The following is a 22,249-nucleotide window of genomic DNA, read 5'->3' as shown; positions in this document are numbered from 1 at the left end:
CGAGGCTTTGCTGCAGAACATGGAACAAAGCAAGTCATCCCAAACCAGCCCCCCCATCAGACTGCGATGGATGCAAGGTCGGGAATGCCAAATAAAAAGCTGAACAGCCTGCCAGGGCCTCCATCCAGCCTTACCTCAGGAAGAGGGACAGATGGTGCCAGTGACTCAGAAGAATGCCAAAAGGCTCTCATCTCACAGCAATGACCTATGTCCTGGCCCTGTGACAGTCTGTCATCCGAGCAAATGATATTTTTCAAGGACATAAGTGTGAACTTGATGCTGGTAGCAAAACATGACAGAGTGTTTTCACAGATAACCTCTCTTTTTGCAGCCCAGGCAAAGATAATTCTATTCTGCAGTTTCACCTGTGAGCTCCTCTGTGTGAGAAGGCAAGACCTTGGGTAATAACACCTGGCAACATAAATTACAGCTTAGTGTACTTCTTCTGACTAACTTTAAATTGTCAAAAACCTATCCAGGAATAAAAAGCCTCGGGGAAAGCATAAAAGATTTGTGAGCAAGACTTCATAACCTTAAAGGAAATCAATCCCAACTTTAAAATGTGTAAAAATACCCCCAACAAACCTCCAGATTCTGCTCTTCTCTTTTCTGGCTTTTTTTTCAATTATTCTATTTGCAAAATAGAACAAAGCAATTGTAGGTCTTTTTCCTGCCTCTTTAATTTTTTTTCCATTTGCAAAGTGCAAAATAATGGCTTCCAATTTCTACTGTGGGGAAAAAAATGCTATTGCACTTATTTCCCCAAAAGCAGGCACTGAGTGCATAAACACAGGGAAACACCAGCTCAACATCTGGTCACGTACAGGAGGCAGGACTAATTTAGGACAAACAGAACAGGGACAGAGCTTTGTATTGGTAGACCAAGACCTGGGCACAAATGAGCTGCTGAGAAGACCTGTGATAGTAACAGCTCCTATGATGGCATTCTTAGAGACACAGTGCTGTAATGACATAAGCACATTAAGCTTCATTGGGAAGAATAATTTTCTCCTATTAGACAAAACAGCACAAAATGAGGCAGCTACATCTTAGACCAAAGTGCTATTCTGGGGAGCTGTTCCACAACAAAAGCTTTATATTGCACCTTTATGTCCCTTACAACACAGACACTTCTACTCTTCCAGTCTCAGCTCAGTACACCAAACACTTGGGGGCTTGTCAGCAACAACTCAGTTTCCATTTGCCCTCCCAGCTCAAGAGCTGTTTCTCAAGACCCACCCTGCTTCACATGGGCCCTCAAGTACTCTGCCCTCTGTCCCATTCTTTTTTTCCCATGTGTCAGTCTGAGTGTGAGTTCACACATCACCTCTGTGCTGGCAGCTCACACGGAGACATCCCCGGTGCCCTTCTGAAAAATAATTTAAATCTGCAGTGTGTTGTTCTTAGAAATGTCCAGCTAAAGCCCAATGTAGCAAGAAAAAGACATCCTAAACCTGCCAGCCTTACCACCATTCTCAAGCCTTGCACATGACAGAGCTGAGTCATTCATCACATTCAGGCCCTGTCATAATTCGATTTCAGCTGCTCTCAAGCCCCACACATCCCACCTCTGTTTACATTCTGCAAATTCTTCTTGCATGGTGTTGCTTAGACAATGTAACTGGCTGAGAAAGTGTGCTCACCAATGCAGCAAATTATCTTTTTTTCCAAAAACACAGAAGTGTGGCTTTCCTGTTTTTCACGGAAGACATCAGTGCTGCAGATGCACATTTTTTTCATCTCAATCCTCATGTCTGGTTCCTAGGCTGTGATTTAATGAAAGATTAAAGACTAGCTTATGAAAGTTCACCACGGCAACTGCTGATGTCATTGGGAACTGGATTCACAGTCAGGGCTTAAAGAAAGATGAAGACCATATTGATAATTGACAATATTTCTGACATTATTCATCTACCTAATTAAGCCACAACTCCATGCCACCACATATGCTCAGAACTGAATGAACAGAAGATGTAGCACCATTCATATGCTTAGCTGTTGGTGCTACGTAAAACTAGCCTACAGAAATTAACTGTTCATGGAAGGTGTAGATTATTTACTCCTTTCTTATGAAGAAGCAGAAAAACAGAATTATTCATACATGTACTTCATGATGCCATGCCTTTAATAATCCTAGTGAAAAAAGTACGTGCATTCTAAATGCTGCATCCTACACGCTGTAAAATGAAGCAAGATTTTTTTATTCATTTAATAGCAAGCACATTCAAGTACTGAAGGAAAGGAGACACACTGACAGCCTGGACAGCTTTGCTGGTAATCATTGCCATGTTTGCCATCCTTTAGGGAAGAGGCAAAACTTTTGTGTATGTACGAACACGAGAACAAAAAGCACATTCAAAGTAACTGAAGTGTACATATGTTCCCCTTCTGACTCTTTCTGTAACAAGTTACTGCTAAAATGCCTCCATGGTAGTTTGTTGCTTACTTCATCCTTCTACAGCAGCTCAAAAGCAATGTACCGATGGGCAGTCAGCCCACAGCATGGAGATACACCCAGTAAAGGAGAATATCTGCCACATACCCATAACCTTCAGGGATGGTGAATAAGGGGCTGTTCAGGACTTCAGCAGATTCCATGAGGAAACAATGCAATTAGGGGAGCAAGCAAAGGCTGATTACACAGATTTAAGAAACACTAGCGATGAGTACAAACAGTTATGCTTCATGTATCTGCTACTTACTAGGATTTTGTTGACAGGAATGAGGATGGAGGGAGACAGACCATCTTCTCCCTGCATTTAAGTGAAAGCCATGAGACCTGGAACTGTGCCTGAGTGCTGGACACACAGCCAAGAGGCTCTGCAGTTCTCCTACCCAGCGTGGCTGCCATCCTCATTACAAAAACAGGGCAAGGTTGTCAAAGGGGAGCTCTTAAAAGAAGACATTTCCAGTCCCCATAAGAGACTAAAACAATCCACCAAGATTTAATGGGACAAAGTATAAGAGGACAAAGAAAAAAATACACAGTAAGGCTCAACTCGCATGTAAGATGCTGCTTAGTTTGGCTTCATTCTTACAACTTAAAGCAAGAACACACATGGTCCAACATGTTCCCATGGATCTTCAAACTAATTCATCCTTAACTGGCTTTCACACAGCTGTCTTTAAAGGCTTGTGTGCTACTTTCATTTGATACTGCATTGATTTTCTCAGAAGTTTCCTCCTACCATGGCTACCCTGATCAATTAGTGTGCTATAAATAGAGCAGTCAGATTCCTTTCACTGGTCTCATTAAATTGCACTCCTGCTGAATTTCTGTGGAGAACAGAACTGGATCATACTGATAGCAATAGTATGAAGACGTCCTAGCGTTTTCCAGAGAAAATCAATTGCTCAATATTCCTAACAAAATGCTTTGAAAAGCATGACCCAATGGATCTCAGCTAATGCCCAAAACATATGTCAAACCTTGCTTGCAGATCTGCATCCCCAAACCCCTGAAAAATAAACGATGAGGAAATAAGTGGTTAAGAGGCTCAGGCAGCTTCTCACTGGTACATAATCCCTCATCAATCACAACTATTTAACTGCATCCCCTCATAATGGAAACATGTTGCTGGGGGTATGCAGTTAACCCATGTAACCCATGTAAAATGAATTAAGAATTTGAGGAAGAACACAGCCTCAAGGCACGGTTGGTGCCTGTCAAAGTCACCACGTTATGGTGGTGCGCTCACTGACTAAAACCAGAAGGGAATGATAATATCTGGTGCTGTGGTAAAGCTCAGTTACTGCAGCAGATGTGTGACAGCTATGATTTCAAAAATGTTAATCTTTATTTTCCAATGGTACGTCTACACAGCTTTTAAAAAAATTGTTTTACAGATGACAATTTAGTCAATGAGATTGATAAAACCAAAAAAGAGGAAATATAATTATCTACTTTGAAACATTTCAAAATCTAAACTGAAGGGCAGTTTTTAGGTCTATCTTCTGCCCAACACCTTGCTCTATCCCTTCATAATTATCCTGTCTTCTCCTGACATCCTTAGTGTCCTCTTTTTCCCTTTGTTAAGCACTATCCTTCAAAATCTTTTCGATCTTCCTTGCAGAAGGAAACTAGATTTTCACCATATACTCTTCTGCAGGTTGAAAACCCCTATTGCAAAGGCTGGGTTTATAACTGCACTTAAATTACCAAACGTATCCAGTGTTTCTGCATGGACTCACTGTGTCTGGAGCATATTCCATGGGGTTCCTGCGTAAAGACCAGAAAGATCCACTGCAGATTTCAGAGGACTGGCTGTACCTTGCAAAGACTTTCTGAGGAGAATGCTGGAGGACTACCAGTACTTGATGATTCGCCCTGGGTTCTGTATACTTTGCACGGTGGCCCTCAGCCAGAAGATGCAGTACTCTAAATTTATATTATACTATTTAATCTATACTTTCAGTCAAGTAGCTTAGCACGAGATGAAGGCAGGTCCCAGCAAACTCAGAAGCTTTTGTAGGTAATAAGGCACAACCAGTGCAATGTCAGGTAAGAATTAGTGAAAGCTGCAGTTGAAACACACCTTTAGGGAGGCTCTCCCCTGAATCACAGCAGAAACACCACCTCCTTCCAGAAAGTGTTTTTAATGGTGGACATGGCCAAGGGTCGAAATCCAATTCTCAGAAAGGAAGCCCTGCCCCAAAAGATTTTAACAGCTATAAAGGATTCATGAGAACCAACTAAAAAGAGCAGGGAAATAACAAATATATTTGAAAACACAGTCTTTAATCACTGACTAAAGATTGCATTTTCCAATGGCACTGTGTGAAGTTTAAGTCAGTCCTATAAAATAAGGGACTATTTCATAGTCAAAACCTAAACTGTGAGGGACAACTTAAAACGTGATCCAAAAGAACAAGCAAGCACCTCGGCACAGCCAGAACTGTGCTGGGGGAGATGCTGACTCAGTGTCAGGCGCTGGAGTGAAATTCATTCTTTTTGATTGAATGTAAATTTATTTTCCTCAAAAAGGACGATATGTTCAGCCACCTCAGATTTCAGTCCATATCCACGTTTGCATATTCATTATGCGTAAACAAATCACTACTACCCAATTCTTTTCATTACAGAAAACACTGGGAAAGATTAAAAACAGTATTTTAATTTTCTACTTAATAAGAAGAGATGTTCTTTAAGAATATATTCTGACTTTTGCAAAATATGCAGGAAAAGACTACAGAAATGCTTTTTGGGGAAGGGAGCTTTTTTTTTTTAAGCATATTATCCACACTGTAGTATGATATTTTAGAAAGAATTAATACTTTTTTCTTCAGATATACAATTTTCTTCATTTGTTATATATCCAAAGTTTCAGCTCCTGAGCTGCTTTAAATCACCACCAAAGTATCACTAATTTAAACATTTATGCCTATTAAAACATTCAAAAATTGAATTTTCTAAATTGTTTTATGATTAGGAAACATGAGATGAGAGAAACCTTTACTAGCCATATAATTTCAAGTTTTTTATGGTACTTCCCCCAGAGAAGTTTCCCACAGTTGTTTTCAAACATCAGTGAATTACGACAGCAGCATTCTTCCTGTACAGCAATCACTTATAAACAAAGTCAAAATTTTGCTTATAACCAAAGGCAAATTGGATTCATCAAAAATAATTGTCAAAGGAGGTGAACACTTGCTAAGGAACATAAACCAAAATCACCAAAAAAAATACATTGCATTGTTTTGTGGATGGAACACTATGATTTTGCTGGCAGAGGTACCACATGCATGGGCAGTACGTGCAGAAGACTAACATAAAGACAACTGTGAACAGCCAAATAAGATCACGGAGTATTTATTAGCATCATGGAAAATAAAGGTTAGATTGGTTTCAGAAAATAATTACAAAATTATCTAGTGTGTACTTCTGAGGTAAATGTGAAAGATGCATATATAAAATGGATTGATAACACAGGTAAATTGAACACTATTTAAAAAAACATATTTAGGCTCTCCACATAAAGAGGATCCCACTGATTTTTACATCTCAACATCTCCAGCGCCAAAGAAGTCAGGAGGAACATCTCCAGGTCCTGATTACAAATCACTGCTGCTGCAGATAGGTACTGCATCAGAACAATTCCCTTCTATGGGTTACTGAGAGTCACAAACCAATTCCTACTTTGGACCCAACAGCACAGAGTGAAATAGCAAAGAGTTTTATAGGAGTTGACATTTTGAAATAGAAAAATTAGGACCAATGCCGAGAGGAAATCTGAAGAGCAAGAAGTCTTAGAGAGGTTTCCAAAGTGAGTGCCAGACTTGCCTTCAAGCTTTTAAATTAAACTGTGGGAAGCACTAGAAAACATAATGCACAGGATAATCTTGCCTTAGCAGGAAGGTGAACTATGATCTTAAAACATGTCTTCTGTCTCTAACATTTCAACTTACAACAAATTACTTTTATTTCTGAGTGACCTTACAAGGAAGACTACTATTTATTCCCTTTATTGCCTTAAGATACTGAAGAAAAGAGAAATATTTAGACCTTGACTGAGAAAAATCACTTTCAAAAATAAATAGATATCTGAAGCTGAGGAATGGTTATAATCACATAGTTGTTGAAGTGTGGTTTACCAGAGACAACAGAAAGTCATTCACAGTGACAAGAATTAATTGCCTATACTGAGTTTGGGCTACAAGCCCTTCATGTTTGTGTCACCTTAGTATTGTATTCGTTTTGCAGCCTAATCAGAGCAATTAAGTCACTCTTTAGTTAATGCATATAGATTCAGTTTCCTAATAAAAAGAAAAACAGAAATGTGGACAGTATTTAGCAAAAGCTCAAGAAAGAAGCACCCCTCATGTACAAGTCTCTTCTAAGATGCAATAATTTTATTTGGATATTTTTCTCTGTTGAAAAAACTGATGGGAAAATGTAAACTATGAGCATTTTCATTGGTTTCTAGACTAACCATATATACTTTGCTGAGCAGAAGAGAACATCAGATAAAAACAAAAATTCTTTTTTCTAGATCATGCCATGTCATTCCAGTAACATCCTCAGAAGCTGCCAATGTCTCCTGCCTGGCCCCATGAGGGGCGAGTCACATGTACCAAGCAGGCCAGTTCCTCTGGCGTGAGGAACTAAAAGGAGAGTTTCCTTAACAGCCTGGTGTCTAAAGGATCTGTGAACAGATCAGGAATCGCTCTCCAGTGCTACTTTCATTACTGTTATGAAGAGCAATGGGAACATTTGAGTTTGAAGGTGATTGGAAGCCAGATGTGGAGAGCATTTGGCCAGTGAGATTACAAAAGGCTGAAATCTCCTAAGGAGTCTAAGATGAAATTAATGTGCCATGCAGTCATCTGTGGTGACTGAGGTTTTGGAGGATGCCATCAGAATAGAGACAAAAATACTCACATGAGTAAAGACTCCTACAAAGTAAGACAATGTCAGCAGGAATGGGTTGAGGAACTGGGGAAACAGTAGGACCGTGGCAAAGCCTGCTCAGAGGAGAAAGGGCAGGAGGAACAGCAGAAGAGTCTGTGCCAGCTAGATCAAAGTGTCTGAACAAAAGCCAAGCTCCCCACAACTAATCACGCCTTGCTTACAGCAAATATCTGCAAACCACTGGCAAAGTGCCCTCTGTCTGTCTTTGCTCAGGTTCACATGGAAGATGACAACCTACTGCAGGCAGATACTCCACTAGCTCCAGCAGCAGTGTTCGGAGGGTGGATATTTAACTCCATTAAGCTTTCAGTAAGATGCCACAGAGCAGAGCTTCTTGGGAGGAAAGGAGATTTTAGTGTGCTGCTGCTTCTCATTTCTTTCAGGGGTGGCAGCCCACGTGGCACTATGTGCATTCAAAGAGAATCTAATGAGAAGCTCTTAATTTAGCCATGCTAGAATTCAGACTCCTGGCTTGGGCGCTCAAGATCAAGACTAAAGTCTTGAATCCGCCTGATCAAAAATAAATGTCAGCTGGACTCCAAATACATAAACTGTGACTGATAATCAGACTATAGCCTGTCACACTAGGCACCCCAAATTAGGAAACACTTAACAGTAACTTTTCAGTGGAATTATTTGGGATAGAAAAATAAGAAAAAAAGATTATGGTATCCCCTCATCTTAAAAGTGTATTTGTGAGAATACATAAATCAACAGTCCAAAGGCATTCAACCCTATTTTTCATGAGCATCATAAAAGAATCTAGCAAGGGAGTTAATTATTCTGTCTTCAGATAACAGGTTAAAAACTGGGACCACACTGTCTGTGGTGTCTGTGTCTACACAGACATGCCTGTTTGCAGCTGAACTCAAGCTATCGTCATAAAGTCCTTTCTCACCCAGCAGGTCAAGCTCATCCAGATAGCAGGCGAGGAGCTAGAAATAACAATCACTTCCAGTCTACCCAGTTTCCACAGGAAATTGCTGCTAAGCATTTTTATGGTCTTTTTACAAGTAAGGAAGACCAAGTGTATGCAAACTCTTGAAAATAACAAGCTTTTAGGAAAAATATCCCATTTAACTGCTGTTGCTGCAGAACATGAGTTGAACTGGTATGAAATTATGCTGTTTACAAGCACATCCTTCTGTTCTCTGGGAGGTTCTGGGCTCAGGGGACCCTAGCATTTACAAATAATTTAATTCTTTGCTTAAAAAAAAACCAAACCTGAATTAAATTATTTACTAGACTTCCTAAAAATGGAAGATACTCCCATTAAAATTTTGAGTCTGCTACTTTTTAATATTCTGTCAAGCAGTATGTGATGTGTCAGGACCCTGTTCTCAAAAAATAGTAGACAATTCAAGCACTGAGTGAGAGGGGTGAGCGGTTTTAAGTCTGGATGTAAAAACATTTAAAGCTCTATTTTGTGCTTTGCAGCTCACTGCTAGCACAAAGTGTTCCTTCAGCTCATTATTAACAATCTCATGCACTGCATGGAGCATGTGACCATGTAATTATATGAAGTCATGATACTGCTTCCAGAGGCGTCCCTAGTTCTGGAAGCTCCTGTCCTAGGAATCCTTGGCACTGCAGCATGCTGGTTGCATAGACGTAGCCCAGAACCAGGTGGCAAAGTTTAAGCACTCTGTGCTTGTTGAACTAACCCCAATGTTCAGCAAGATTCCTTGCAGGACCCTGTGACAGAGCTCACACTTCAAGAAAATGGGAGTAGCAAGTCCTGTCACTGTCATCCCCAAACTGTACAGGGTCTGTGTCTGGTACTTCCACCTTGCAGTGCTGCAGCAAATCTGGCTGGGGATATTGTTCCTACAGCTCACAAGAACAGCTGTGTGAAAGACGTTTTTGAAAACAGCTCTAGCTGCAAGGATGCTGCCTTCATTAACTTTCTGGTTTGCTTTCATTTTTACAGGACTGAGTTTGTTTCAGCTTATGAAGCCTTCCTCTGTTACAAAAAGAAAAACAACACAGTCAAAAGACCTGCCTTGTGCCCCATAACACCATCACTGTTTCTGCCAAACACCCTTGTCCCAGAAGTAAGAGTCTTCTGTCTTCTGCAACAATGCTGACTGTCCACATATGCTCAGCTCCCCATTTAAATGTGTATCATCTCTTTTCCACCAGCTTTTTAACTAGAGAAGCATTCGCATTCAGCCAACTACACACTTTTACAAAGCATTGAGATGTACAGCCTGCCTGAGTGAAAACATGCATGAAAAAAAATCTGTCATGCATGCAACTACTATTATGCACTAAATAGAAATCAATATTTAAGGAGGAATTAGTGGCCCAGGTTTTAGAATACTAAATACCAGTTAATCAGTTAATGCGATTCATGCATACCTATAGTGTTCCATTTTGCAAAACTCAATTATAATTACCCCCAAAGCTGTCTATCAGAGTTAATAATTCCAACTTTCAATATGATTTTCAAATTGAATTTTCAGTCTTTGAAACTGTTTTCACCTGCCTTATGAAAACATTACTGTCATGATAATTAAAATTAAAAATTATTAAAAGTCCATAAAAGTCCATATAAGGATTTATGTAAAAAAGGACTATCACCAAAAAAATAATCATACCCAGAACTCTCTCTCTCTTTCTTCCAAGGAGTTCTCAGCTAGGTGTTTTGGTAGCAGCGGTCAGGGCAGTGCCAGAAACAGTAAAACAAAAGGCAGGTTTTCAGAATGGGCAAAGGAGTGGAATATACAAAACTTGACTTCATCATGCCATACCAAAAGTTCACCTAGCCTTATATCCTGTCCTTAACAGAGGTCAAAACAGAGAGCTAGAGCAGCTACAATTTGGACAAGATATGTGATTATTTCCACTCAGCATCCACCTCATTTACAACTTTGTACAGCCCAAGGAATTCTGAACTTTGATTTGGTTTTTATATATTTACCAATCCTTAGTTCATCTCTCTTTTCATTTTCCCTAAATAAAGCTATTTAAGCTTCCAGAATTCCTCATGGCACAGAGTTCCACAAGTTACCCAGATGTTGCACAAAGGTGTTTTACAAAGAGCCAGGCCCCCTCCTAGTATCACCTGATGGTGCCCGTTTCTTAAAACATAAATAACAAATAACAACTGCAGCTTGTCCACTCTCTCCAGCCACCCATGATCTTTTTTGCATCCTAGTCTGACCTCTGTATCCCTATCCATAAGGGACCCTGCTTTAAGGAGGAGGTTAGATTTGCCAAGCCTCTGAGGTCTCTTCTAAGCTGAATGATTTTATGGTTTCACAGATTTCTGTACTTTCCCTCTACAATTTTTCTTCTTCCATCCAGATGAATTCCAGCCAATTTAATTGTTCCTTACCCAGAAACCATCTGATACATTCTGGGCTTTTTGCTCAGAGTTCATCACCATCTACAGAAATTTAGGACTGGTTTTCTTCAGAGCTCTCAAAAGTTCTCTCTTCTATGGGAAAAATAGCCGAAGCACACAGATTGCAACCCATTACTGGTGAAGGAGGCAAAATTTTGTAAAGCTTTTGAAAGAGATCTTATGAGGCACTCAGATATTGATGCCCACAATGCTGTAACATTCCCTACTTGTTGCCATCATACTGCACATCTTCCACACCTTCTCATTGATTTCTCATGGTCAACTCCTCACAGCACCACCTCCTTCTTCTTCACAGCCCAGCCAACAAACTCCAACTCTCTCCTCACCCAGCTAACTTTTATAGCACTCATCCTAATTGGACACAGCTGTGGCCTGTTAAGGGCAGGCCTGCTCCTAATCTTTGGCGATTGGTACAGCTGCAACTCCTCAGGGGTGAGACTACCTTCTGCACTACCTTTATTTTCTTATATTCTATCCCCCCGCTACCTGCTTTCAGGAGCTCAGCTGCTGAGTAACATGAGCATCTTCACAAGCCCAAAATCAGTGATTGGCTACAGAAATCAATGTATGGGGAAAAGTGGGCACCTAAAGAACACACAAACATCCACATACTGAATGCAGTAGGAAGAGTCAACACAAAGTCCTAATGTCAAGGCATGTTCCAGCTCTCAAAAAATAATTTCCTTCTGTCTTTAAACTAGGGAAAGTGTAGGAGCTCTAAGTGCAAATTCTTTTTCTCAATGATGAGGAGCAAATCTCAATGAGGAGAATGCTGTGGGCACAAGCATCTGCAAGGAAAGTGTTGTTTCTTTTTTCCAAAAGCACACAGCCAGTGTATGAGCTGGGAGTGGAGCATCAAGAGTCCCAGCTGAGTGCCCCCACCTCCACATAAAGTTTCCTTGTCTAGTAAAACCATTTGTCCTACAAATCAGCACTGACCTACACTGCACCAATTGTTTGGCAAGCACTCTTGTGATGGGTATGCTAGAATTTCACGTCAGATTACAGACAATCACTGTCCTGTAAGTGTCATGATCAAAAGCCTCTTTTCCTGGAAACAGCTACCAAGGAAGTTTCCCTAATTTATACAAGTAAGTTTGGGGTATGATTATTCTTTCCACACTCCTGTTTAACACATATGCAGACAAAGTTTGTACCAGAACTCATCTTCTTCTATACAGCAGAAAAGTGTATATTTACTTCTCTTACTTTCAAAAGCAATTTCTTAAACATTAGGCCATTGTGAAAAGCCAAAAAATGCCATAGCTTGTAAAGCCTTTGGTACATATCATATTGAGTATTCTGCTCACTATGGAAGCTAAGCAAATATAAGGCAAATTCGGTAGATTTCATTCAGGAGGCAAAGGGATTTGGTTAACATCAAATTCAGTGGTCACTAATCCCACTCTCACTGTCCTCTTCTGCCTAAGCAACCCAAATATTTAAATTCTTCAAATAGTAAAGTTCAGCATCTTGAGCCCTGTTAAATCTTATAAGCCAAAGCAAATTTCATTTCTCTGATTAAATAGAAAGTATTTACAAAAATCATAAATAAATAATGTGTCTGAGTTTTTCTTGTTCTCTTTCATTCTACCTGATTAAGCACTTTTTACTTTGACATCATCAAATGAATGATGTTTTCGCTATGCATATTTCTCCAAAATAAAAGGCAGTCATTAAAATGCCTTTTCCTTCTTTCTTCTGATGTATTTCACGCCCACTTTTGCATCTCTGCAGTAAAGAGTACTGAAGGCAGTACTCTTTACACAAAATGGTGCCATATGTGCTGGCCACCATCAGCCTTGGGATATTAGGAAATACAAAGCTGGGGGCATGGGTAAGTTAAGTAAGCCAAAGGACTTCTCCTCAATTCAGTCATGAACTAATTGATGGCAGGAGAATGCTGAGTCTCAGGGCCCACCTGAAGTTTGGTAGGTCACCCCTCATATTTTCAGATGCAGTTATTCACTGCTGCTCTCTTCAAAATAACCATCTCTGAATAATGCCCAAGAAGAAACACCACCATTTGAAAACAAAGACTACTAATGCATTTGCTCATGTTCTAAACCAGAAAACAATGGCTAACTTTGAAAAAAGCACAAAAAAGTAAGCAACTTTGAGAGCAATAAAAGGAAAAGCAGCATTTCTAGAGCACAGGTCTCTCTGCTGCCTTCTAAGGTAGTTGTGAAGATGATGAAATCACACTGTTGCATAAGGAAACACAACAAAATGAGACCTAAGATCTTTGTCTCATGTCACTACCCTTCTGTGTGCAACAGCAGGCTGAATACTAGTTGAGCCATTTCATCAGTTCGATCAAAACTCCGTATTACTGCTATACAAGTTTCTTCAGAAATCTCACTATCACAGTGAAAAAAAGTTCAAAGGTAAGGCTGTTATTTTTCTTTATGAGTAACAAAAATGTATAAATTATAGAAACATTACAGAAGAGGCATATATGTCCTTCTAAAAGCAAGGCACACTGCCACAGGAGTGAATTAGATATTTTTAAATGGCAACTCGGGCTTGTGTAGAAAACAAGTACCTTAGTTTCTCATTTTAACAACAATAAAATACCATGGGAAGCAGATGCGAGTTACACAGTATCCTTTTCACCAATGTGCCTGTGCCATGTAAAGTGCATTTACAATGAGCTGAAAAGAATTTAAATCACTGCATACTCAATCCCAGAGGCTGCTGCTCAGATTAATCCTGACCCAGAAAAAGAGCCAAGCACATGCTGAACTTTGAGTAAATAAATAGTCACAGCTAATCACAGGCCATATACTTTCATGACAAATGATGTAGAGCTTGTCCCCAAAAGAATGAACAAAAAAAACCAACCTGGCATGGCAGCAGCAACCCAAATTTCATTAGCCCTGTGCATAACTACAACATAAACTGATTGCTTCTAACTTCCTGTGGCAGAAGCTACCATCTCAATTTACAGAGAGACGCGCACTTTGGAACAAAGACAAAAAAATTACCTCATATTTATAGCAAGGAAGGAGCCTACACATCAGGAGTTACTGCAGTTAGCTGACTGAGTTCACACTTTTGTCACAAGCAGCTTGCCTGTACACCCACACGTTAAGGTGTTAATAGCCTTGCTATTCATAAGTTGTTGGAATTTTGTTTTGCTTGGGTCTTTTTTATCAACCTAGATTTGTAATGAACTGCAAAACGAAGAAGAATTGGGAAAAGAAAGAAAATAATAATGGTACCTGAAGGCCCTCTATGGCTAATCTAAGCATGCTTGGTGTGAGCTTGGAGGCCTGCTTGAAGGTGAAGTTGCTCCAGTCTATAATCAAAACAAATCCATTCACTTGCAGCTCAGGGTCTTCTATCATGGCTTCTAAAGAAAGAAGTATGGCACGCAGAATATCCACCAGCGTATACCTGAGAATGGGAAGAGGAGATTTGGTTAGGAAAGGAGCAACAACCACACAGGTGGAGAAGTTCTTAGCAGTCTCCACCCTTTGTTAAAACTTTACATCAAAGATTGCAAATGTGCCCTCAGATGCGCCTAAAGCTGGGAAATCTTCAAAAGCTCCATTACTGGAGCTCATCTTCTGGAGCAGAATTATGTACCTATAGATCATCAGCCAGCCAGAACAAACTACAAGAATGTAACACATCAAAAACACATTTGAACTTCTTCGTAGTATCCTAAGCTGCCTTAGTATCTTTATGTGGAATTGCATTAATAAAAATAATTGCATTGTCTGTGTAAGAACTTCTACACAAATTGTATTTTTCTAAAATCATAATGGTACAGAAACCTGAGACTAATACTAGAAGTGTAGATCCAAAGTCTCTTCCTATATTTTCCTGAGGAAATGAAATAATAGGTCCTAAGAAATTATCAACTGATATTGGGTATTTCCACATGCTCTCCTTATCCCACTCTCTGTGTAATTTTTTCTCTTAAATCCACAAGTGCAGAAGGCTGATTACTCAAGGATCTTAAAAGCAGAAGGTAACACACACTAGGGCTTTGAGGTGTTTGTCTACTAAAGGTGCCCCTGTTCATGGCAGGAGAGTTAGAACTGGACGATCTTCCAACCTAAAACATTCTAGGATTGTGGGATTTTATAAACAGTTATCAAAACAGACATAAATTTGCCAGTCCACACCACAATATCAAATGAGGCACTAGAAAGTTAAACCTGAAAAATATCAGAAATACAAATATTCCAGAAATGAAAGAGTTAAATATTCAGTGTACAGATATTTTTAAGCAAAGCTCTTTAAATGCCTTCCAAGATGACATCAAACAGAAGTTCTCAAAATTGTGAGTCCCCTAGAGAATTCTTCACCATTCTGCGTATGTAGCAAATAGCATGTTTGCCTACTTAGAAATTAAATTAAATTATACTGAATTTGACTTGCTTTAATACAATGAGTATACTGCTCTGTTGTGGACATAACTGTATTTTGAAAATATCTGCAAAAGGAAATAACACCAGTGAAATTTATCTGTTGTAGCTGACTCCTCCCATCTTTCCATCTTTGTTTTATTTAGCCAACTAAAAGTCAGTGAACTTCCAATCATGCATTCAGAGGAAAGGGATCAATAAAGGACTCTCCTAATGTCTGAACAGGAGAAAGTGTGTTTTCTCCAGAAAACAAAAAGGGAAGCGTTAAAAATAATTTTATAAAAACAAAATTCTTCCTTTCATTTTAGCGATACTTTGTTTTTGTTTTTTTTTTTTTTTTGTTCAATTGACAGGGATAAAATTTTTCATATTCACTCCTTTAAACTTTTCTGAGATTTAACTCTTTTCTAATGCTTTATTTTTATGAGATCTAAGGTTTACAGGAAGTTTGGAATGCCTTGGTCTGAGGACGGTTTTGACCACAGCTCATACAAGGAATAGATTTAAAAATGTTCAAATTCTAAAATTAGCCTCAACCCCACCTGACATTTAGGTTATCCTGTTCAAAAGATCTCATTCTCCAGAAGGGCTCCACAGTGCACAACCCTACATTCTGTCCTGGAATGAGGGTCCCAAGTTCCAGATGTGCATCTCTACTGTCCTCCCTAAGGAGGTTTAAGGAGATTTCACATGCCTTGGACTAACAGCTTCCTAGTGGCACAAGATTGCTAGAAATCTGGAGCATCAGACATAAAGATTCTTTGTTTATGAGGCCAGTCAGCTCTCAAAGACTGACCTAAAAATGCTTTTTTTATGTATACCTAAGAGTCCAATACAAGATGTATACACGTAAACAGAAATATGTGTTTAATTCATTTAAGTAAATGGGAAAACTGTCAGGCATCAATGGGAACAGGATTTCACCTGCCACAGAGACTAAATAAGAGTCACAGGGCTGGGTCTCCACAAATCTGTGCCATATTCACCACTACCATAACTCCTACTGTAGGTCTAAGTGTAAGAAATACAGTGCACAATAACAATACTATTTATGTTTACTCAGTGAAAATAAGAGAGAAGCCCTGCATAAAACCAGTCCAGCTAAAAGCAATCAAGAATGCTTTCTGCCAGAGGGAGGTACCTGAAGTATTCTTAAAGTCTAAAAAGCTACATCAGGAGTACACAGGGACATGTCACTAACAATCAAGCTTCCCACCTCAAACACCCTTCAGGGCAATTAGTGAAGATAGGAGCTATTCTTCGTTCTGTACTGGATCTCTTCTCTTGGTTTCAATATTTTACTTAAGTACAGTGCAGAGCACCAGAGACAAATCCATTAGTGAGTATTTAAAGCAGCTTTTACTCTGAACACATGCTAAGGCGCCAGAAATGTAAACCTGGTGTGGTAGATGAAATCTCCGGTGATGCAAAATGCTGAGTATTGAAAGTATCAGCTAAGCAGCTCAAGCAAAAAACCATGGCTGAAGAAACTGCACAGAAGCTTTCACACAGAACAGAGTTATTTGTGTAAAGACTCATCTTTAATCCATTCCAGCCCCATTTTTTCGGACGTTTCACCTCACTGCTACCACAAGGATGCACAGGCTCTGCCAGTCCACCCCTGGCTGGACTTTGGGGAAATCAAAATCCTATATAAAAAGAAGATGGAAAAAATTACTCTGGAATTTGTTGTGGAACAAAACTTCTGTTCCACACTGAAATTACCTTCCAGACAGATACAGAAATATGACCAGTCAAAAGTGAGAAAACCAGGACAAGTGTGAAATATATTTGGTCCAAGGCAGCTTTGACTGCCTTTCTACTTTGAAGAAAAAGAAAAAAAAAAAGAAAATATTAGCCCTTAATTTGAAGAGACTGTGGTGTACAGTCTGAGGGGAAGATGGTTCTGTTTTATTCTTACCAATCTGTGCTAAGTAAAAACATGTACTTAAGGAACAGCAAGCCACACATTTTGCCCTGGCACCAGTTTTCTAATGACTTGCCCCAGTGCTGTCAGATATGTAGGATGTGCTGGGCCCAACTGGCTGCAGCGCATGTTCTGTAGCAGCCTGAAGTTCTGCTGTGAATAAATAAATCCTAATTTATTTATGGCTAAATCCAGTTGCATTCACTTGTTTAAACAGACTCTTATGGGACATATTGTAGCTAGCAAGATATTACTAATTGCTAGGATAATCAAAAACTCACAGTTAATTTAAATGTATTTAAGGCCTTCTATTTATAGAACCATGCTTAATTCAACAGAAAACTTGGTCAAGTTTTTTAGTCCTGTTATTAATGTGAGTAACAAATGCTGGAAATATGTTAGCACATATATAATGCACTCTTAATGTTCCTTTTTTATGTGAGTCCTAGTTTGATACTGACTGAAGCAGGGACTGGTGGGCAAGACATACTCTGTTACCTCTTGAAATTTTTCATTAGGTTGACTTGAAAATAATAGAGCCTGAGAAGGTGTGACAAGTGAACAACCACACTGACAGTGATTCTTTCAAATGCTTTGGGACAGCTACCATTTCTACCCCAACAGTAACACAGCTTTCGAGGGAAATGCCTCACTGGGGTCTTCATTTGTCAAAAACAGAAGACCTCAAACAATTTACTGAGCATCTCACTCTCTTGTAATTTAACAGTGGCAGCAATTTCCCTTCTGCAGAAAAGAAAAGTTATGAGATTTTTTTTGTGTGTGACATGAACAGATTCAACATATTTCCAAGGATTTCTGGGGAAAACAGTCTGGCAGACATGGCTGTCAAGTCTTGGTAATACTTCACCAGGAACTTTCACCTTTACCTCTAAGTTATGTGGTCTAAGCATCCTCTTGTGTGCATCCACTGTGACCTCCACCAGGCCAACATAAAGAGAAGAGACAGGGAGAGTGCAGGGTACAGATGTCTCATGTCAAACTCAGCTGTGTCAGCTGTTTTCAATACCTTATGCTCTTGATGATGAGTGGCATCAGCCATATCCTCTGTTTAACCAGATTCTGGTTCCAGTCAATTCACTTTTGCCCCGAATAACAGATAATCTGATTCAGCAGAGTTACTCTACTATCTCTATGGCTACTTGTCATGTCCTCCCTAAAAGAAAGAAATTTGAAGTAATTTTGAGAGTTAGGACTGAATGGCATCAATCTGCCTCTCAGGATATGAAATAGAAGAGATAAATAGAAAGTCTCCTTTGCTTGAATTTCAGCCATATGTCTCTTGAAGGTCTGAGACACATAAAGAATGCACAGTCTGTATTTTAAGCTCCTCACCATTTGGACAAGAAAAGGCTTCCGTCAAATGAGCTCTTGTGCCACTGTGATTTAAAAGAGAAAGCTGGTCAAGTCTCTGAGCCATCATGCCATCTCTAAGGTACTGCTCTGGCTCAATATTTTTAGAATTTCACCAAAACAAGAGCCCTCAAGATACACAAAGGAGTACTTTGAAATGGTGCCTCATATCTCCTTGGTTTGTCAGTCTGGGTATAGATTTGAATGCTGATTAGACGGGGGATTGAAAGTTCTCTTATGGCTATTCTGCTGAAATAGTGGCAGCATGCCCTGAGGATATCTTATTCTAAATACAAAAAGCACCACCGTTAGAAAAAATACAAAGAAAAACTAGAAATCATTTCAAGTATTTTACCAGATTAGCTTTTAGATTCAGATTTAATACCATTAATTACGCCACATATTAGCCCAGTGGCTAACAGTCACAGCCACAGATGAAGATTCAGCTGGTCTAAATTTTACATTGATCATAAAGCTCCCTAGCCAAAACCCCTACAGTCTAAATACAGGTGATGATAGGCAGATAGGGATACCTGGGAGAAAACTAGGAAACAATAAAACAGCATCAGTCAGCAGAAGTAACTGTAGCAAAAATGACAGTGTTTACAATAGTTAATAGTTTCATTTGGAAGATATAACTTCCAAACAAAAACTGGCTCTGCTAAACAGTTGGGTTTTTTACTGTTAATATGTTACTACTGTTAGCATTGCTATTTATTTTGTCATACTGCTTCCATCAGAGTCTGAAAAATACCCTGCCATCTTGCCTGTTGTTTATTGTGAGCTGAGGAGCAGATCAGTCTCCTCACAGCTACAGAAGTTACATTTTCATTTAACAGGGGGAAAAGTTTCTAGCACTTGTGCACGTGAAAGCCTAGTTTAGAAAGCAAACCTGTGGACTCCTTTTTGCCCTGCTGTAAACTGTCTGATGCAACAGCAAAACCAGCAGTGAATGAGTGCAGGGGATTTACATGTTCACTGAGGATGGTGTGAGCTGTGACGCCCACAGAACTAGGCCCCATTTCACTTTTCTAATGCACTTTCTAGGGGAAAAAACTGATATAATTAATACCAGAAAGGTTTCAAACACATAGCATCAAAACAGACTGATGTTCCTGGGGAATGTGTGTCCAGGTGCCAGGAAGAATACACAACACCATGCATGACAACAGATCCCTTAAAGTTGAGAGCTGAAGTTAATTGCACTATTAATTGAAAAAAACTTCACCAGCTGGACACATTAGGAGAAAGGGAGTCTTCAAATGCACATAGACACCTACAAGCCAAATGCAGTTAAGAATCAACAATCTGGAAGCTAATAGGGAAGGCTGATCCCTCCCTGAGTGCTATCCAGCTTCCTGGCAGGAATGCCACTGACCTTCATTTTCCCCATAGAACAGACATGGTAGAGAGTTAGGCTGGGTCACACTGGAAAGCTGCTGAGCTACTGAGTGCATCATCTTTCACCTTTCCTTTTTTGTTTGTTTGTTTTAAATAACATGTCTGATTGGGCTGTTCAGATGGCAGGACATCTGGTACCGTTTTCAGGCCCTGCTTTAATTTAATGATTTAACATCTAGTACACAGGCTTGTTTTACCACAGAAATTTTTTGCCTCCCACACTTTTCTTTCTAATTGGAGCTATGTAAATCATAGGCTGACAGCGCTATATAAATCATCTCCAGTATGTCTGCTATTCATTTAAATAACAAATTGGAAGGTTTTTTTCTAATTGTTACATCCTGGCCATAACAATTTGCACATATATGATAAAAGTGGAGGTTTGCTGTGCTCTATTAACTTAGTTCATGAAGCACACAAAGAGAGTCTAACCAGACAGGCTTCAATAAGTAATCCTCCTATTGCTGCTGTAAGAGGAGCACTGGGTTATGTACTGCAATATCTCAAGTCAGTTAAGGCATAAGCTTGAGACATATTGCATTGCAGCCAGGCTTAAGTTCCACAGTGCTCCCCAGGTTCAGCCACTGAGCATCAGATAATGGAAGGCACTACATTAATTAGAAAAGAAAGTGACCTAGCTCCATTCCCAGATGTGTCACTGACTTGTCATGTGCCTTGGAGCAAGCCACTCCCCGCAGCTGGGCTCCAGCTCTCTCTGCTTTGTCTGAGTGGTCTGTGTGAAAACAAACCCCTCGCTCGGGAGGAGAGGCGTGCCGGGAGCATGCAGGGCTCAAAAGCAGCAGGCACCCAACTGCAAACACGTCCATTAAGTACTCTAGTGTACCCCAGCCACTTCAGTGCCATAGCATAAATAATATTCATCATACAGATAGGACTTCATGAAAAAAAGCACAATAAACTCATTGCTGTGTCAGCTGAGCCCATGTACTTTAAATATCAGCATATCCAACATCAAGAAGAAAATAAACCTGTTCTTTCTACATGGCAATTATTATTTTAAATGCTACTTTATCTCTGCACTTGAATTCTTGCTATTCTTTTGACTAGGATCAAGTCAAGTAATATGAAAGTATCCCCCAAAGCTTTAGGATTTTTCTATTAATAAGAAAAAACAGTATACAGTAGGTCATGCTACCTTTAACATGGGAACTTCTTCATCATAGACATACAATTTAATAAAAGTCCTAAACCTGTATTTCTTTGCTAATTCTTCCTTCAGGGATTTTTAACAGTTTGTGAAGTTGTTTTTAAAATTAAAAGCTGACCTGGTCCTTTTGTGGGAAACAAGGAAGGTCCTTATCAGAGAAAGGAAACATACTCAGTGAGTCCTTAGCCTCCTCACCACTGCTCTTCACTCAGCTTTTATGCTTCATCTGCTAGATAAGCAAAGCAGAAAAAGGACACTGGCCCCAGCTCTGCATACATTCATCCACCCTTTCTAGTCGCTACCCTGGCTGTGGGCAGTGCCAGACAGCTTTCTCCTAGTCCAAAGAGTCGATTTCATGGGTTAGCAAGGGACAGGAAACTTCTCCCATAGACAGTGTGGGTGTGGCTGACATGCCTGCAGGAAAGGAAAGCCAAGGTGGGCCAGCATCCCTCTGGACAGAGACCTGTCCATAGCTGTAACACCAGCCAGGTCAGGGAGCTGTGGGAATGTTCCCTGTGATGGCAATCCACACAACCTGCAAGAGGACAGCTAAGCAAACACCTGAAGGGCAAACTTAAACATGCCTCTCCCCCAGATCCTGTCCTTTCTATCCACACTGACAGTTACCTTGAGTCTCCCCCAGAGTTTCAAAGTAGCTGAGCTGAGGATACCTGCACCGAGCACTCAGCACTATGTTGGTGGCAATAAGGATGGCAACTTACAATATTCTAAGCTTGCTCACTAAAAAAGTGAGAAATCAGATCCTACACCTCTACTCAGGTTGGGAGCCGAAGAAAACAGTGCAGTGCTCACAGAAGCAGGTTTTAAGAGTTTAAATGTACTGAAATCAAGCCATTTTTGTGGATATAATTTTAGACTGCAGGAGAAACTGAGCATGACACGCCCACAATGTATTTAGAATAAACAAATAGTGTGACATAATATCAAGCCAATTGCTAAAAAGGGCCTTGATGTGACACAGCTCTTGGGTCACCCTACTAAATCATCTTCAGGTTAGAGTAGTCCCAAAAAAAAGATCAGAAATTTTCTACAGACCAGTCTCCAATTTGTTGTCAAAGCTTTGTGTACTCAGATTATTATGCAGAGAATTGACATTGGGAGCAGCATGAGTGGAAAAAGAAGTGGTTACAGGAACTTCCATCCTGGCATTTCTAGGTGGCTCGGGAAGAGCTTTCTTCAGCTGAGGAAAAGGATTCAGAGTCTC

General features: G+C 39.8%; 1 protein-coding gene across 1 annotated transcript in view; it reads right to left on the bottom strand.

Moving 5' to 3' along the window:
- CLVS2 (clavesin 2) overlaps positions 1 to 22,249 on the bottom strand; it is a 56,572-nt gene that overhangs the window by 33,367 nt on the left and 956 nt on the right. The window contains exon 2 of the mRNA XM_063151100.1: positions 14,003 to 14,177. Within this exon, the coding sequence (XP_063007170.1) occupies positions 14,003 to 14,177 (175 nt within the window). The remainder of the gene's footprint in view (positions 1 to 14,002; positions 14,178 to 22,249) is intronic.

Source organism: Melospiza melodia, chromosome 3 (genome assembly GCF_035770615.1).
Source record: "Melospiza melodia melodia isolate bMelMel2 chromosome 3, bMelMel2.pri, whole genome shotgun sequence".
Taxonomy (NCBI): Eukaryota; Metazoa; Chordata; class Aves; order Passeriformes; family Passerellidae; genus Melospiza; species Melospiza melodia.
This window is presented reverse-complemented; position numbering and strand designations above follow the sequence as displayed.